At 34.8% G+C, this 19,980-nt stretch overlaps 2 protein-coding genes and 1 long non-coding RNA gene across 29 annotated transcripts in view; 1 reads left to right on the forward strand and 2 right to left on the reverse strand.

Annotated features, from left to right (window-relative positions):
• aak1b (AP2 associated kinase 1b) overlaps positions 1 to 7,680 on the reverse strand; it is a 96,060-nt gene extending 88,380 nt beyond the window's left edge. For all 25 annotated transcript variants that reach the window (XR_015501490.1, XR_015501489.1, XM_087271275.1 and 22 more), the window contains exon 1: positions 6,731 to 7,680. Coding sequence is in view for 17 of the 25 variants with exons in the window: in XM_087271267.1 (XP_087127393.1) it covers positions 6,731 to 6,896 (166 nt within the window). In the remaining 8 variants the exon portion in view is untranslated. The remainder of the gene's footprint in view (positions 1 to 6,730) is intronic.
• Positions 2,200 to 5,918, reverse strand: LOC147842187 (uncharacterized). Its single transcript, XR_015501623.1, has 4 exons — positions 5,801 to 5,918; positions 4,332 to 5,346; positions 4,082 to 4,250; positions 2,200 to 3,495 (listed from the first exon to the last, which is right to left on the reverse strand). It is a non-coding gene; the product is annotated as an uncharacterized LOC147842187 (long non-coding RNA).
• Positions 7,681 to 9,959: 2,279 nt separating the features above from the next.
• anxa4 (annexin A4) overlaps positions 9,960 to 19,980 on the forward strand; it is a 30,695-nt gene continuing 20,674 nt past the window's right edge. Inside the window, 2 exon segments of one of the 3 annotated variants that reach the window (NM_181764.3) lie at positions 9,960 to 10,058; positions 17,742 to 17,799. In NM_181764.3, coding sequence (NP_861429.1) covers positions 17,791 to 17,799 — 9 coding nt within the window. In that variant the 5' untranslated portion in view covers positions 9,960 to 10,058; positions 17,742 to 17,790. 3 annotated transcript variants of the gene reach the window in all.

Consider the following 19,980-nt stretch of genomic DNA (forward strand, 5'->3'; position numbering starts at 1 on the left):
TGGAAAAAAAAAAAATCTACTTAATCGATTTGTGTATGGACAACATGAAGGACTTGTGTGTAACCCAGCATTTTTTACAGTTTTCCTCAAAATATCTTCTTTTATGTTCAACAGAAAAATCAGAAGCAGCAGAAGAACTTAATAAAGGTTTGAAACAACTGAAGCGGAGTTTCCTTTTTGGGTGAACTATCCCTTTAATGCATCCTTGCTCAATAAATAAATTATTAATTATTATTTAGTACAATCTAGTATATTTAGTCAATTAACATAATGTACCGTGTTAATAGTGAACATAATTAATAATAGTACTGTCTCTCAGTTAATAGATAAACTTCAAACACAATAATACATCTTAAAAAAAAAAAATCTATGAAATGCAGCACAAAATTGTTTTAGATGGGGTAAAACCTGTCACACCACAGTATATGTCAACACCTCAGAGAAGCAGGAATGTCCAGACAGAGGATTTAGGACACTAAATAAAGCTGCCAGAGGGCCGAGGAGAACACCGAGAGCTGAGTACAGTTCACCATCAGGCCATGATACACGTTTGCTGGATTACATTATCTATAACTGCAACCCTGAGCATCCGTAAGGCTCAAAAGAAAACATTTAGTAGTGGCAGACCAGTCAAACATCACTTGTCTGAGACACACTCCGAACATTTAGCATAAAATGTCATTAAAATGTATCAAACTGTATTCATTTTTACAATTAATTTTTGTCATTTAATTGTATATTTCATCAAAAATACTGCTGATCATACATTATAACAATAATTATCAGAAGATGCCCTTCAAAATGGAAGTGTGTAACGATAGTTTTTCTATCAGAACAAATCTTGTCAAGCACATTCAAAAAGAGAAACATTCCACAACACACTACAGGCCCGTAGCCAGCCTGGTGAAAGGAGTGGTTCTTTTTTTCTCAAAATGTGGACTTTTTTGCAGTTATTCACCTCATTTTCTATTTAATTTTGATGTTGAAATACTCCAATAAGTGGCATTTTAAGCACTATTTTTAGCAGGATTAGTTTCTTGTATCTTCCATTTTTGATGTACTAAAAATATTTCCTAAAGATTTATAATAAACAAATATAAAAAAAAAAGCTGATTTTCTTCTAGCCTCTCTTGAAAAATTATCAAACAACAGGCTAATTAGTATAAACAGCAAAAGATGAAAAAGGATGCTTTCACACCTACACTTTTGTTTCGGAACGTGTCTCGTTTGCCCAGTTAGCGCGGTTCGTTTGGCATATGTGAACAGGGTAATCGTGCTCTGTTCCCCGTCAAAGTAATCGCTCTGAGATCGCTTGAATGAGGTGGTCTCGGCTCGATTGAAATGAACCCTGGAGCGGTTCGATTGCAGTGAGAAAGCCATCCGATCCGAGCGCGGTTATATCACAGTGTTTTATGCATATGTAATAGGCATACGGCGATATGAAGAGAGAATTATGAGTAGGGCAGGAAGTTTCGAGAGTCTCCGGACTCTCCGGAGTCTGCGTCTCCCTCTCGGTCCTCAAATAGGCATCGTCGCGCACCCTTCTCACCCCTACCCACCGCGTCTCTCCTCAGACACGTCGCGCGCGCGCAACCTGTCAATCACCAACAAACCAACACCTCTCTTGACAGCTTAGCGGGATGCTGCAAAATAAACCCTGACACTCACCAATGTGAGGAGAGTTTACTTACACGTGACTTGTTTTAGCTCTTTTGGTCCGATTAGAAACTTTGCAATGTGAAAGCGAACCGCGCCAAGGGCAAAGAGCAACTATGTAACAGTTGTAATCTCTGTTTTGGAACAACTAAATCGATTCACAGGTGTGAAAGCACCCAAAGGCACTCAAAAAATGTGGGAAAAATATTAAAAAGCCTTTACTGACATGGCTATTTATTAAAACTGCGCCTACACGTTTTGATAACACTTGACTTATCAGGGTAACCTGATGTAGTTGCAGGTTTAAGGAACAGCCAATAGAGGCTTGTTATTACTTTTTCCTCATTTTTTGAGTGACTGGGATTGATTTTGATGTTTATTCTGATGAATCCCAAACACAAAGAGCACCGACACATTATTTAAGCTACCCCTAAAAACTTTTTGTTTGATTTTGGATTTTTATACACAGCCTGATTAGTATTAAAATTAACTACAAAAAGCTGCTTTTGGTGCTTTAGACCTTTTCATTGTTCATTTTTTTTTCTCTCAAGAATAAGGTTCAAGATTTAAAATAAAAGTTAGGCTACTTGTAAAATGTTTTTTTTTTCTTTTAACAAGTCGGTCAATAGTGAAAGTTGACCACTTATGTCATATTTTGCGTTTTCTCAAAACCTTTGATGGGTTATTTCCACAATTTATGGTGATATATAGGTTAAATGAGAATATAGTGGCAAAAATTTGGGACCAATAGCAAATTCTGGACCTTTGTCAGTGGAGGGGTATTTCTTTCGAACCACCCAAACCCCCCTGGCTAGGGGCCTGCACTAAAAGACTTGATGACATTGAAGTGCAAAATACTAATTTATGCCATTTTTTATTCTTCATATTTAGCCTCTAAACACTTCAGTCAACAAGATGTTTTTAATTATTAGCTTCAATAATGACAACTAAATTTAAATCGTAGCAAACAGGATAATAACGATGCAGCATTTAAATAAAAGTTATGATTGCTTTTAATTTATTATTGAAGTTGGGGGACCTGTATTTAAAGGAATAGTTCACCCAAAAATGAATTCTGTCACCATTTACTCACCCTCCACTTGTTTCATACCTTTCTTTCTTCAGTTAAACACAAAAGAAGATATACTGAATAATGCTGAAAACAGTAAACAGAAACAGAAAACAGTAACAGGAAAGATTAACAGGAAACAGCAAAGTCTTTTTTTTTCCATGGAGGTCAATGGCTAGTGGTTTCTAATATTCTTCAAAATACCTTATTTTGCATTCAAACTAAATAAAAAATGCAGGTTTGGAACAAGTGACAGAGTACATGGTGAGTAAAAATAATCTGAATATGATCTTCATAACTGTGATAATGAAAACCAAGACATTTTAGAATTTGGCGTAATGTAAATACAAAATAATAACAGCCCAAGACAAAATCTTGGGGAACTCAGTGGAAGATAAGCGGGTGTGCATTCAGATACAGAACTGTGTTATGATTGAGATATAAATTTAATCCAGTCCTTTAAATACCAATGAAAAGTAGGAAAGTAACAGATTGTGGCAGACAGTGTCAAAATGCCAAATTGAGGTCAAGTAATGGGAACACTGTAAAGCTGACCATAAAGAAAAAGAAAAAGAAAAAAAAGCGCTATTATATTTCAAATGGGTCACACTTTACAATATAGTTCATTAGTTAATGGTAATTAATGCATTTACTAACATGAACAAACAATGAACAATACATTTACTACTGTATTTGTTCATGCTAGTTAACGTTAGTTAATGAAAATACAGTAGTTCATTGTTAGGTCATGTTAACTCATGGTGCATTAACTAATGTTAACAAGCGTTTGGATGTTAATAATGCATTAGTAAATGTTCAGTTATGATTATTAAATGTTGTACATGTGTTGTTCATGATTAGTTCATGTTAGCAAATGCATTAACTCAGTGGTTCTCAAAGTGGGGGTCGGGACCCCCCGAGGGGTCGCGGGGCAATGAAGGGGGGTCGCCTGGTGATTTTCAAAAATCTATTTATTTTTATTAAACCATAAGAATTAACATATTTCATTCATAACTATACTGAAAGTAAAAATAGTCGTTTATAGTTACTATATACTATATAGTTACTAGTTCTATTGGATTGCGACCCCTGGGGTAATTACATTATATTAAAGGCAGCAATAGCATCAGATACATTTTGATTTTATAACATCAGGTTATACTTTCTGGCACATTTAAAGCACTGACACAAATTTAATTGGTGTGTCTGCGTCATTGCATGCAAGGTTTCTGTATTTATAACCACCTCAGAGGATATTGGGGGTCGCGAGTCACAGGCATTGTTATTTTGGGGGTCGCGGGCTAAAATGTTTGGGAACCCCTGCATTAACTAATGAATCTTATTGTAAAGTGTTACCATTAAAGGTGTGAAAATTGCTAAAGACAATTACTCTCATTTATATGGAAACTAGGCACGCGGAAATCTTACTTCTTAAAATTTTGCAAATTTTTAACCCATCACTCAGTCTGTTTTTTGCCTCGCTTCTGTAAATGTGTGTAAACGAAACATATGCATTTATTCACTTCTTATGTTCATTTCAGTATATATTATAAATATAAAATCTTATTGAATAACATAGAAATGTTTAGATCAGTGTTTCTCAAACTTTTTTCACCAAGTACCACCTCAGAAAAAAATTGTCTCTAAACGTACCAACATAATGACCGGTATTAAAATACAGTAGCGTAGTTGACCTAATTAAGCAGCTAAAGCTCTGCACAGTTCAAAAACAAGGCACATTAATTACTATTATTATAAATGCTTATTACTGTCAGCCACTTTAACCATTGTCACTGTTCTTAAAAAGTAAAAAGAAAACCGCTGTACTTAAATGTAAAGTATTATCATAAAGTATCCAATTCATCAAAACCTTGAAATGTTGCTTGGACCTCATAAATATAGACTCTATGTCATCATATTAATTAACTCATTTTGATCGATTTTGAAATCTAAGTTGCGTGTACATAAGACTTACTTGCATATCTTTAAAATCTAAACATTACAGTGGATTTTAAACATTTTTTATCAGAAATTAGATCTGCTTACTGCGGGTTAGAGTGAGCTTTGTGTGTCAGAAAAGCAAGCGATTAAACTACACCCGTCTACCTTGGGATATATAAATACGGGATACGTCCCCAACCACCATTACAAATACGGGGAGGAAATTAGCTTCAAATGATAGAATACAAAACAAACTTTAGAAAATTGAAAACAAAATAAAAGGTTTAGCTTACTAAAATCAATTTACTGATTACACCGGTGTTACCGTACACATTAAAGGATTAAAATTGTGTTTTTTCTTTAATTATTTAGTGATTCCTCCGCGTACCACTAGAAGGAAGCCTGCGTACCACTAGTGGTACACTTACCACAGTTTGAGAATGACTGGTTTAGATGATTTATGTACAATATAGTTTCTAAAGTAATATTTTAGATGTTTCTGTTTTGTAATTAATATATACACACACACACACACACACACACACACACACACACACAGTGCTCAGCATATATGAGTACACCCCCCACAAATCGCTCATTTAAATTAATTATTAAATAAATATTTTCCATAGGATGCTTTACAAATTTACATTTGTACATATACATTAGTTTAGCCATTACTGAAGCCAAATCTGGAGCTAATCAAACAAAATAACTTACAACAATGGTTCAAAAATTTGAACACACAAATTTGTTAAGGAAAAATATTAAACACAATTTTCTAAAAAATTTAGAGAAACAATAAATATATACAATTTTGTTGAAATTTTTTTGGTTGTATTTTTTTTTTTTTGCAATATTTTGCGTGAATTTAAATGTATTGTCCTTCCATTTCTAAAGATGATTTTTGACTAAAAAATATTATTTTAATAAATATATCTGTTTAATAAATCGGTTTTGTTCAAATGCACCAGTCATATATTACCCATATTCACTGAGAAATAGATAAAAACATTCATTTTCAAAATGGGGTGTACTCAATTATGCTGAGCACTGTATACAGTCAGAGTTATTACCCCTAATTAGTTATTAGTTATAAAATGAGGGTATTATTCCCTCATTGTCAAAGTTTACCAATTTTAACATTTCTAATCATAATAGTTTTAATAACTCATCAATAATAACTATTTTATTTTATCTTTGCCATGATAACAGTAAATAATAATTGACTAGATATTTTTCAAGACACTTCTATACAGCTTAAAGTGACATTTAAATGCTTAACTAGGTTAATTAGGTTAACTAGGCAGGTTAGGGTTAGTAGGCAAGTTATTGTATAATGATGGTTTGTTATGTAGACTATCGAAAACAAATATAAAGCTTAAAGGGGCTAATAATTTTGACCTTAAAATGATGTTCAAATAATTTAAAACTGCTTTTATTTTAGCCAAAATAAAACAAATAACACTTTTCCTAGAAGAAAATATTACCAGACATACTGTGAAAATGTCCTTGCTCTGTTAAACATCATTTGGAAAAATATTATAATAAAAATATTATAATAATTCAAAGGAGGCTAATAATTCTGACTTCAACTGTATTTTATATGACATATCCTGTAGCTTTGTTTACCAAACATATCTAATTAGATTTGTATTGTAAACCTTATAAATTAAAAAGCTATTTTTTGTATTTCATGTGTTAAGTTTTCAGTTCCAATAGTCTCATAAACATTCAGCATAAATGATAATGAATCTGCACCGAAAGAGCCAAACACACACACACACACACACACACACACACACACACACACACACACACACACACACACACACACACACACACACACACACACAAAAAATAAAATAATTCTGCCTGGCCATGCTGATTTGTATTTTGTCACATTCATAGTCAACTTCCATTGCTTTGCATCAAATAAAATGATATTCGTCCGGTCTATAAGGGACATATCACTGAAAAAGCTCTAGATATTATTAACTGAAAGGTTGTAGGTTCAAGCCTTGCAAGGTAAACATTAAACAAGGTAAATATACACACACATACCTTCAGCCAGAGTTTCCTCCACAGTGACCTGGTGTCTTCCTACAGTAAAATTCCTTCCGATGAAATTCCCACCAGCACCACTGCCAGACCCAGAACCTCCGGCTCCCCCTCCAGAACCGGGCCCGGAGCCCACCAGCTCTCTCCGGGAGTCAAAGAACTTCTTCATGATGTCTACAAGATCCCAAAGCTGCTAAATGAGAGTCTATAAGAAACTGAAGCAGGCTGGTAGTTCTGGTGCAGGAGGTCTATATCAGCTATGACTGGCAAACATGGACTCTAGGCCCAGTTCTAGAGCTGATCACTGCTTAAATGGACCGTACAGGTAAACGAAAACAAGTAGTATATGTGCAAAATTAAAGCATCACAGTCGACTATATCCAAATATACAGCCTCTATCAGAGATGGCCTGATATGATTGATGTGTTTGGTGTCTATATGGCGATATAAATACTTGAATCCAGCTGAAATCGATGTAAACATTCAACATTGGTTGAAAAACGGACCTTCAAACGAGAAGTGCACAGAAATCATTGTTTTGATGGATGAAAGTCAAACTCTCCATCATCAGCCAGCTGTGCAGCTCAAGAAAACCAGCCACTTTTCACAGAAAACACAGATGACATGCGGATGTTAATCAGAATAACGGATAATTTGGCTAATTAGACGCCCAAACGCGTGTTAATTAGTCTCTTATCTGATGAACAAACAGCTATTTTGATTGCAAACACAGTGGGCTAGGCGCTAACGCTAGCATTCCTGCAAAACCCGCCCGGACGCGTGACAGCTCTCATCTGCGCGCTGCCGTCGGTGTCCTGCCGGCAAACGGTAAACGGATGCGGTTTGATTTTAATCGGACAGAATCAAAATCAGACTGAAATGACCGTGTTGTTCATGGCGATTCTCGTCTGCGGCTTTGGATGCTGCAGATGCGCCAGCTAACCGGAAACTACGCCGGACGCGTGAAGCCAGCGCTTCAAAATCTATAATAAAAGTCCAAAACTCTTAATAATCATTGACGTTTAGCGGATTCATCATTAAAGGAGACATTAAAATGTTGACCTTTAAATTTTACATTCATAAATGTAAATTTATCAATAAGAAACTTAATTTTAGGACATTGCGGTGACTGAAATATGCTTGTATATTACCGGAGACTCTTTAAACAAAAAAAGCCCTACACACGTAAAAAAAAATTGTAGGCCTTTTTAATTATTACAAATGTATATTGTGTATGCTTGTATTTTGTTTATATTCACCCCCTGGCATGTATTTTTTTATTGTAAAATGTATGGAGCCAGATCAGTCTCAAAAATAATACATTTAAAAAAAAAAGTTATGTGTTTATGAATTGCATTTTATATTTGCAAATTGGATTTGCATATTTTTTTAATAATGTTTTTAATTTATGAATTGGATTTGCATATTTTTGAATCATGTTTTTAATTTACGAATTGGATTTGCATATTTTTGAATCATGTTTTTAATTTACGAATTGGATTTGCACATTTATGAATAATGTTTTTAGTTTACGAATTGGATTTGCGCATTTATGAATCACGTTTTTAATTTATGAATTGGATTTGTGTATTTTTTAATCATGTTTTGCTTTTACAAATTGAAGCTGTGTATTTTTTATTAGTTTTTTGAATTTACAAATAGGATTTGCGCATTTATGAATCGCGTTTTAAACTTACGAATTGGATTTGCGCATTTATGAATCGTGTTTTGATTTTACAAATTGGATTTGCGTATTTATGAATATTTTTTTTAATTTACAAACTGGATTTGCGTATATATGAATCACATTTTTAAATTACAAATTGGATTTGCGCATTTATGAATCGTGTTTTGAACTTACGAATTGGATTTGTGCATTTTTGAATCGCATTTTTAATTTACGAGTTGGATTTACATATTTATGAATTATTTTTTTAAATTTCCGAATTGGATTTGCATATATATAAATAGTTTTTGATTTTACAAATTGGATTTGTGCATTTATGAATCGCATTTTTAATTTATGAATTGGATTTACATATTTATAAATCGTTTTTTAAATTTACGAATTGGATTTGGGCATTTAGAAATCGTGTTTTGAACTTACGAACTGGATTTACGCATTTATGAATTGTGTTTTGATTTTACGAATTGGATTTGCGTGTTTGTGAATAATTTTTTTTAATTTACAAACTTGATTTGCGTATTTTTGAATTGTGTTTTGAATTATTTTTGAATTGTACTTTTTAATCGTTTTTTTATTTTCAAATTGGATTTGTGCATTTATGAATCGTGTTTTGATTGTACAAATTGGATTTGTGCATTCATGAATCGCATTTTTTATTTACCAATTGGATTTACATATTTATGAATCGTTTTTTAAATTTACGAATTGTATTTGCGCATTTATGAATCGTATTTTGATTTTACAAATTGGATTTGCATTAATAAATCGCTTTTTTAATTCACGAATTGGGTTTGCGTATTTGTAAATTGTGTTTTGACTTTACGAATTAAATTGTGTATTTTTTAATCATGTTCTGAATTTATGAATTGGAATTGCGTATTTTGAATATTTTTTTTATTTTACGAATTGAATTTGTGTATTTATGAATCATGTTTTGAGCTTGGATTTAATAAACGTGAATTGTGTTGTGGATGTATGAATTTTATTTTGTAAATGTAATATTTTTGAGACTGATCTGGCTCCATGCAGCAGCTGGAGGAGACTGTGGAAGGCATGAGTAAAGTATTTCACAGTACTGCTTTGCTGGAGAACCGTGAGAGAGTATAAACTTAAATTCACGCATGCCAATTGCTTATCAACATGCATTATTTTAATATTTTATTTGTATATTTATTATTTCCGTGGTGGTAACTGAGTTGGCGTTAACACTTGTAAGCATTTCTGTACGAAAAACTTGCTTCTTTCTTTTTGCAACATAACTAAAGTCCCTTTAATGTATCCTCATAGCCTCCAGCTTTCTACTCATGTTTCAAGACATAATTTACATCTAATTCAATGCGATGTATTTCACTTACTTAAAACTGCAACATGCATAGCAAAAGAAAAAAATAAAAGAGTTAAAAGCTTTATGGCTGGCTTTATAGCTTCTCGAAATGATTCATATGAGGATGAAAATCCGTAAGAATGAGAGTCAACACAATATAAAAGAGGAGGGGCCGCAAATGAGGAACTGTAACACGATTCTGCCAACATAAAAAGCCAACACCCATTAAAGTTGCCAACAAAACTGAGGACATCCCTTGAAAATCTTCTTCCATTCAGACTAACGGGTGTCTCTTCTCTGTCAGTCCGGCTTTTCAGCAGGTAAGGTAAACACTACAAAACTTTCGTCGCTTTTTACGTTATCCGCGAACTTTCATATCAGTTTATAGACACGTACTCACTCAATTAACAAGCTGAGAATCACTTTACGCTAATGTAACGTAATAACCGACTGAAGCTCGTCGTTGTTTATAAAATTATTATTTTTCCTAAATGTTTTGCGACACCTCTGTTCTGAACACCCACATTCCCTCACGTGACCTTGCAGCTCAACATGATCCTCTGATATGTGGCTTTCATTAAAAATACAATGAGTCATTTTGCTTTGCATGCCAAAAGAATCAGACCACATGCTTTACAAATACATGACCGTGACCTAGATGTGGTAGAGTCCGCGAGGGTACACTGAAACAAAATCATTTCTGTAAAAATGGGCTGCATTTTAACAAACACATAGGAACGTTCAACTTAATTTGTATGCTTAAATTCAGCCCAAATAAATTGTTTGCAACTACTTACTTTAAATAAACATCAATTAATCATCTTTGAATTATTTTTTATTTCCTTTACCTACATGAAAGAAGACAAATGTTAATACTAATGTCTTTAAAATAAGTTTAAAATGCGCTCAGATTAGCCAAACCTAAAGAGATGTAATTGTTACAGGGATAGTTTGGCAAAATGCACATACTATTATTTACCCAACCGGGTTGTAAAAGTGGTTGTAAAGCGTTATGAGTTTCTTTCTTCTGTTAAACACAAAAGAAGATATTTAGAAGAAAGCTGGAAACCTGTAACCATTGAATTCCATGGGAAAAATAAATACCATGGAAGTCAATGGTTAGATGTTTTCAACATTCTGCAAAATATCTTCTTTTGTTTTAAACAGAGGAAAGAAACTCAAACTGGTTTGGAACAAGTGAAGGGTGAGAAAATGACAAAATTAAAAACATACACGTATGTATACCGCCAGAGCTTGTCCTCAGTGGAATCTGGATTAAATTCTGTAAATAAATAAACCATAACTTAAAGCTGAACTGTGGTTTGAGCAGTGTGTGTTCCCTTTGTGTGCAATTTCATAATCTGAGATGTTACAAATGTAATATTTAATATTAAACAATAAAAAAAATCATGGTCAGTGTTGAATTCATCTCCAATATTGTAGCTCAAAAATCAACATATTTGATATGTATAATATTTAACATGTATAACATATATACCTTATAATACTGTCTTTAATATAAGTTTAAAATGCGCTCAGATTAGCCAGACCTAAATATAAGTTATTGTAAAAAGGGATAGTTCACACAAAAATTATAAGTTACATACTAATTACTCAACCTCAAGTGGTTATAATAAATCTTTACCTGTTTTATTTGTTGTGTTGAACACGAAATAAGATATTTAGGAGAAAGTTAAAAACCTGTAACCATTGACTTCTATAGGAAAAACAATTACTATGGAAGTCAATGCTTACAGGTTTCCAGCATTCTTCAAAATATCCTCTTTTGTGTTCAACAGAAGGAAAAAACTCAAACTGGTTTGTAACAAGTGAAGGGTGAGTAAATGATGACTGAATTAAAATGTTTGGGTGAGCTATACTATTTATTCCCTTATACTGTATGCGAAAATTTGTCTTCAGAGGAATCTCGATTATCAATCAATAAATCAATCAATCAATAAATAGATAAATCATAAGTTGAAGCTGAGTTGTGGATTAAGCAGTGTGCGTCATTTTGTGTGTCATTTATTTAATATATTGGCATGTTTTAAATGTAATGTTTAATATTAAACAATAAAATACATTGTCAGTGTTGAATTCATCTCCGATATTGTAGCTCAAATTCAACATATTTAATATGTATAACATATAATCATATGTTATTATATTCAGGGGGGTTCAGGTGGTCCAGTATTTGTCCCATAAATTAGCTCATTTGTCCTATTTTGACTGTTATGCAACATAAATTATCAAAATAACCCATCAAAAAAGGTTTTAAGACCTGCAAGTAAAGTCAACTTTCTCTGTATTATTGTTAAATAGAGAAAACATTTTAGAAATAACTTTTATTCCAAATCTTGCACCTTATTATTGAAAGAAAAAATGGTAAAGCACCAAAGGCAGCCCATATTAAGTTACTTATAATCCATATTAGGCTATTGTTGTTATCCATGAATTATCAAATGTACTTTTTACAAGAGAGGATAGAAAAATCATGAAGCTCTACCTTATTATCATTATATATATATATATATATATATATATATATATATATATATATATATATATATATATATATATATATATATATATATATATATATATATATATATATATTTTTTTTTTTTATTTATTTATTTATTTATTTATTTATTTATTTATTTATTTATTTATTTTTTTATTCAAATGCCCAAATTCTTACTGGTGAAAGTTTTTTTGGCCAGTTTGTTATTTGCCTAATAAATGACAAAAGGCCACAGTTTTTAATTTAAAACATTAACAAATTCCTATTTCCCTCCTTAGTGATATATTATGTTAGACAAGGCAAGGTGAGTTTATTTATATAGCACATTTCATACACAGTGGCAATTCAAAGTGCTTTACATAAACAAGAATAAAAGAGACAAGTGTAAGAAAAATAAAGACAAATAATAAAAAATATTAAAAAAAAACACATTAAAATGTGTTAAACAGGTTATAAAAGAATGCAAAAGAAGAGAAAAACATAATAGTTCGATCTGTTGTTGGGTGGTTAGGTGGGTGCTGTTAGTAGCTGAAGGCCGATTCACGCTGCTCTGACTGAACTCTTGAAGTTTCTAGTTTATATGATCCTAATGATCTGAGTGATCTGTTAGGTTTGTATTTAGTCAGCATATCTGTAATGTCTTGAGGTCCTAGGCCATTTAGACATTTATAGACCAGTAATAATACTTTTAAATCTATTCTGAATGTTACTGGGAGCCAGTGTAGAGACCTGAGGACAGGTGTGATGTGCTCTGATTTCCTAGTTCTGGTCAGAATCCTGGCTGCAGCGTTCTGGATGAGCTGCAACTGTCTGACTGTCTTTTTGAGAAGACCAGTGAGGAGGCCGTTACAGTAATCCACCCTGCTGCTGATAAAAGCATGAACAAGTTTCTCTAAGTCTTCACAGGAAACAAAGCATCTGATTCTTGCAATGTTTTTTTAAGATGATATTTGCTAATTTACTAACTGCTTTGACATGACTATTGAAACTCAGATCTCCAGATTCACACCAAGATTCTTGACCTTATTTTTTGTTGTTTGACCCTGAGTGCCAATGTACACATTCACCTTGGGAACCTCATCCCTGTTCCCAAATGTAATGACTTCAGTTTTCTCTTTGTTTACCTGAAGAAAGTTTTGGCACTGGCAGTGGTGACCCCAGATTAAAACAGGGACTAAGCTGAAAAGAAAATGAATGAATGAAAGTTTTGGCACATCTAACTGTTCATTTCATCAATGCATTGGCAGATGTAATGAGTTTGTACTTTAAATATAAGCAGCCTATTTTTCATATTTCTTTATTCTAACTTATGTTTTTCGCACATCAAAAAAAGTGTGACCATCTGCCAAACTAATCTAGCAAAAAGAAAGTGCAGTAGGCAGTATTTAAACCTCCTAATTAAATAGAAAATTAGACGAATAACTGAAGTCCACTTTAGGTCCACAAAAAGAACCACCCCATTTATTAGGCTGGCTACGGGCTTGCTTTAATATTAGTTTAAAATGCGCTCAGATTAGCCAAACCTAAATGTAACCCCCATAAAATAATGTATGGGTGTAGATAAGACAGATAAAAAAGATAAGATGAATAAAATTACATAAAATAATAAATAAATATACACCTCATCATTATTATCAAAGTGTTAAAGAGTTGATGCTAAAATAAGTATTAAAAAAATGTATGAAAAATGTTAAAACATGTATATGTGAGTTATAATTCTCTGATTGGTTGTCAGCAGTTTAAGTCAGCAAATGAGAGCGCTGGATGCTCATCTCCGCCCCCTTGTGGTTGCGGATATTATTGAAACATCGGAAGAGACACACAGCGTGACAGAAAGGAAAATCGAGTGATTATAAAGTACATAGAGAAAATAGATCAGTTAAAATTTTCCTTTCTGTCACGCTGTGCTTCTCTTCCGAGGTTTCAAAAATATCCGCAACCACAAGGGGGAAACTACAGGGGCAGAGATGAGCATCCAGCGCTCTCATTTGCTGACTAACCGTACGTTCACACCGAAAGCGGCGACAGCGTCAAAGCAGCCGGAAGTCATTCATTTTCAATGAGAGCCGGCGGCGATAGGCGGCGATAAGCGGCGAGGAGCAGCGCGGCGCGTCTTCGCCGGCGTGAGCGTCGAGAAGAGTTGAAATGAAGTCAACTTTATGGTAATGAGCTATGACGCGGTTCAGCGGCAAGCAATCAGAATGAAGACGTCCATCGCTTGATAGCGGTTCAGAGAACACAGACCTGTGAACTTTGGTTCCGACCACAGTTGTTCCCAAGGGTTTGATTATTGCGGTCGCCCCATTTCCAATTATTTCTATTTTTTTCCTACAGGAACATACATTAAATAAGTTACTGGAGACTTACTGATGTTCATTAATGTTATAGAAATTTATCTTAAAAAAGCGGGAATCTCACGCGATGTGACAGTACAAAACAGTACTGCTGCTTCAGGATATTTCAGACATATGGACACATATTGGATAAATAGAGCAAAGCCACACCACATGCAACTTAATCTTCCATTGTTGTATGAATTTGATAAGAAGTGCGCAACATTTTCACACTAGAAACATGTTTTATGCAGGAATGTAACTGATATGCTGCAACGGCTCCTTTAAATACGAGATCAATGTAGCGAGTTTTGACGCTCTCGCCGCAGGAGCTGAAGGCAGAGAGCGTTGTCGCCAGGGCGGCCAGAGCGACCTTGGACGCTCTCGCCGCTTTCGGTGTGAACGTACGGTCACCATACGTTCACACCGAAAGCGGCGAGAGCGTCAAAGTAGCCGGAAGTCATTCATTTTCAATGAGAGCCGGCGGCGATACGCGGCGATGAGAAGCGCGGCGCGTCTTCGCCGGCGTGAGCGTTGAGGAGAGTTGAAATGAAGTCAACTTTATGGTAATGAGCTATGACGCGGTTCAGCGGCAAGCAATCAGAATGAAGACGTCCATCGCTTGATAGCAGTTCAGAGAACACAGACCTGTGAACTTTGGTTCCGACCACAGTTGTTCCCAAGGGTTTGATTATTGCGGCCTCCGTATTTCCAATTATTTACAATTTTTTCCTACAGGAACATGCATTAAATAAGTTACTGGCGAGTTACTGATGTTCATTAATGTTATATATTTATCTTAAAAAAGTGGGAATCTCACGCGATGTGACAGTACAAAACAGTACTGCTGCTTCAGGATATTTCAGACATATGGACACATATTGGATAAATAGAGCAAAGCCACACCACACGCAGCTTGATCTTCCATTGTTGTATGAATTTGATAAGAAGTGCGCAACATTTTCACACTAGAAACATGTTTTATGCAGGAATGTAACTGATATGCTGCAACGGCTCCTTTAAATATGAGATCAATGTAGCGAGTTTTGACGCTCTCGCCGCAGGAGCTGAAGGCAGAGAGCGTTGTCGCCAGGGCGGCCAGAGCGACCTTGGATTATTATTTTATCTGTTTTATCTAATTTTATTCATCTTATCTTTTTATCTGTCTTATCTACACCCATTCATTATTTTATGGGGGTTACATAAAGAGAGGTAATTGTTAAAGGGATAGTTCACCAAACAATGTACATTTACATACTTTTTACCAAACCTCAAGTGGTTAACCTAGTTAAGCCTTTAAATGTCACTTTAAGCTGTATAGAAGTGTCTTGAAAAATATGTAGTCAAATATTATTTACTGTCATCATCATGGCAAAGATAAAAAAAATCAGTTATTAAAACTATTATGTTTAGAAATGTGTTGAAAAATATCTGCTTTCTGTTAAAACAGAAATTGGGGAGAAAAATAAACAAGGGGGCTAATAATTCTGACTGCAACTGTGTGTGCATAATTTTAAAAAGTCCTCTAAACTGTTCCAAGTGCCGGATTTACTCGCATCTTTTAACAGTAAATTTATTCTTGCAGTTAATAAATATAAATTAATACATTAACATCAAGAATAAAAACGGTTATATTTTCTTAAAGAAGTTATATGTTATTTTAAAACAATACAACGTTAGTCAGTCTCTCCATTAAACTTAAAGCAGGGGTGTCCAAAGTCGGTCCTGGAGGGCCGATGTCCTGCTGACTTTAGCTCCAACTTGCTTTGACACACCTGCCTTGTAGTTTCTACTATACCTAGTAAGAGCTTGATTAGCTTGTTCAGGTGTGTATGATTAGGGTTGGAGCTAAACTCTCCAGGACCGATTGTGGACACCCCTGCCTTAAAGGGACTTTGATATAGGTGCTTTGGGTAGTTGGCTGTTGTTAGTATGTTTCTAGCATGGATTAGCATGTTGTTACTAATATCTAATATTTCTAGCAGCAGGCTGTTTGCATGTAGAGGCTGTTGTATGCAAACAATCAATTATTAACCATATTTAAATGAGGTATTGTATAGTCATGTGGCCGCGGTCAGGGTGTGAGCACAATGAAGTGAAAACTGAGAGACTGTCAGGTGTTTGGGTCTGAAACGGCTGTAGGGGGATTCGTTCAAAGCGGGGAAACTGATCCTGAGCGGAGGCTTGTTAATTACCGCTCCAGCTCTTCTGCTTAATGAGCTGAATGCTAAAGTGGAGAGCGTTTTGCTAGTGGCATCCAAAGGCGTTATTTATTTAACAGTGTCATTAACCCTGTTATTAGGAGATCAGTCTTGCTTATTAAATTTCACTTGACTAAAAACCCCAAACAAACAGGGACGCGTTTCCCAAAGGCAATGCATGTTGAAGGAGATTGTAGAAGGCATTCAACCAAAAAAAACTGATCAAAGATTATTACGATACTTGATAGGAATAATTCTGCCCTGTTCATCCATTCATTTTCTTTTTGGATTAGTCCCTTTATTAATATGCGGTCGCCACAGCGGAATGAACCGCCAACTTATCCAGCATATGTTTTACACAGCTGATGCCCTTCCAGCTGCAACCCATCACTGGAAAACACCCATACACACTCATTCACACACATACTACAGGCAATTTAGTTTATTCAATTAACCTGTAGTGCATGTGTTTGGATTGTGGGGGGGGGGGTATATGACTAACAGGGGCGATTTTAGGATTTTTATTTTAGCGGGGCTCCTCCATGACTTTGGGATACAGGTGATACAAGTTATCTATATCAAAGAACTGCAAATAGGCAGATATTATAACAACAATAATAATAATAATAATAATAATTTACAGATATTATAAAATAACACACACTTCCTTCTCTCTCTGCCCACGGCTTTGGTTTGCTTATCAAATGAACAACAAAAGACGGGGACGAGCCGAATTCTGCCGCCGTTTTCATATCAAATTTAGGGGACTGAGGCAATAATTTAGTGTACAGTTTTTAAGCTAATTGCAAAAGTTTTCGGGGGGCTGAGTAGAAATATAGGAGGGCTACCGCTCCCCTAAAATAGGTCTAGCAACGCCCATGCTTAATAATACGTATGACCAAATAATATACGTTTAATCTATTGTTTTTAATTCTTTACCTTTAGTGTTTTCATCTCTTTATCTCCAGACTGAAACCTTTTCTTCATCTCTACAATGGCAGCGGTAAGTGAAATAACAAAGAGAAGATTTTTACAATAAACATCAATTGCATTGTCAGTATACGGAAAGAATTTATTACTGTCATCTTGCCATTCACATGCATAATATATACACTTACACTCACCGGCCACTTTATTAGGTACACCTTACTAGTACAAGTTTGGACCTCATTTTGCCTTCAGAACTGCCTTAATTCTTAGTGGCATAGATTCAACAAGGTACTGGAAATATTCCTCAGAGATTTTGCTCCATATTGGCATGATAGCATCATGCAGTTGCTGCAGATTTTGGTCGGCTTCACATGGATTGAGATCTGGTGACTGTAGAGGCCATTTAAGTACAGTGAACTCATTGTCATGTTCTAGAAAGCAGTCTGAAATGATTCACGCTTTATGACATGGCGCGTTATTCTGCTGGAAGTAGTTATCAGAATGGTACACTGTGGTCATAAAGGGATGGACGTGGTCAGCAACAATACTCAGGTAGGCTGTGGTGTTGAAACGATGCTCAATTGGTACTAATTGGTCCAAAGTGTGCCAAGAAAATATCCGCCACACCATTACACCACCACCAGCAGCCTGAACCATTGATACAAGGCAAGATGGATCCATGCTTTCATGCTGTTGATGCCAAATTCTGACCCGACCATCCGAATATGGCAACAGAAATGGAGACTCAGACCAGGCAACGTTTCTCCAATCTCATATTGTCCAGTTTTGGTGAGCCTGTGTGAATTTTAGCCTCAGTTTCCTGTTTTTAGCTGACAGGAGTGACACCCGTTGTGGTCTTCTGCTGCTGTAGCCCATCTGCCTCAAGGTTGTGTGACATGTTGTGTGTTCAGAGATCCTCTTCTTGTGTTTCTGTTGCCTTTCTATCAGCTGGAACCAGTCAGGCCATTCTCCTCTGACCTCTGGCATCAACAAGGCATTTGCGCCCACAGAACTGCCGCTCACTGGATATTTCCACTTTTTCAGACCATTCTCTGTAAACCGTAGAGATGGTTGTGCGTGAAAATCCCAGTAGATCAGCAGTTTCTGAAATACTCAGACCAGCCCATCTGGCACCAACAACCATGCCACGTTTAAAGTCACTTAAGTCCCCTTTCTTCCTCATTCTGATGCTCGGTTTAAACTGCAGCAGATCGTCTTGACCATGTCTACATGCTTAAACGCAGTGAGTTGCTGCCGTGTGATTGGCTAATTAGAAATTTGCGTTAATAAGCAGATGGACAGGTGTACCTAATAAAGTGGCCGTTGAGTGTATAATTAGGATTAATTAAATTGATCAGTACAGACAGTTATAAGGTTACGACATTTTCAATTCTAAATGTTCTTTGGAACTTTCTATTCATCAACCAATCCTGAAAAACTGGTTTGCAAAACGTTTCCAAGACTGGGGTAATGATACTGAGAATTCAGCTTTACGTCACAGGAATAAACAACATTTATTTGAAACTATAACAGTGTGTTTGTAATCAAATAACTGGAGCTTTGGTGACAACAAATTGTTTAAGAAGTATACCAAATTTTCATGCTGTAGTATTTGTTTTGCTGTGATAAACTAAATTCTCAAGTGCGGTTTAGCGATTAACACTGTGTACAAAATAAAAGTCTTACATAATATATTTACATACTGTGAATATTTATCCATAAAATGCACAAACATAACTGATATACATTTATGTGTGCATGGTTTCTCTTAATTATATATTAATATATTAATAATATTATATATTATTATTTGATTTAAATTTCTTCCCCAACATATTCATTTTGGTATTCTAATGTTTGGACTGTGATTAGGTTATTTTGTTAGATTAGTTCCAGTTTTGGCGTTGGTACTGACTAAACTATAGACCATTTTGAGGGTTGTAAACAAATACAATGGTCCTAGCGTATTTCCGGTTGTACATTTTTAATTTCTATAGCTTTCAAGAATCCAAAAAGGTCCACATATTAATAAATAATGTTAGGACAGCAGTTTAAACATTAAGATATTATTAAACAGTTATTGTTACAGTTATGAATTACAGTAGTTTGATAACAAGCAGGAAATATTCATGGGCCAATAGAAATGGTCTATTATTATATTTACAAATATAATATTGTAAAGCATCCTACACTCTCAGAAATAATGGTATATGTGCTGTCACTGAGGCTGTACCTTTTCAAAAGGTGCATATCT

This window comes from Danio rerio, chromosome 10, assembly GCF_052040795.2.
Source record: "Danio rerio strain M-AB ecotype USA chromosome 10, GRCz13ab, whole genome shotgun sequence".
In the NCBI taxonomy this organism is placed as follows: domain Eukaryota; kingdom Metazoa; phylum Chordata; class Actinopteri; order Cypriniformes; family Danionidae; genus Danio; species Danio rerio.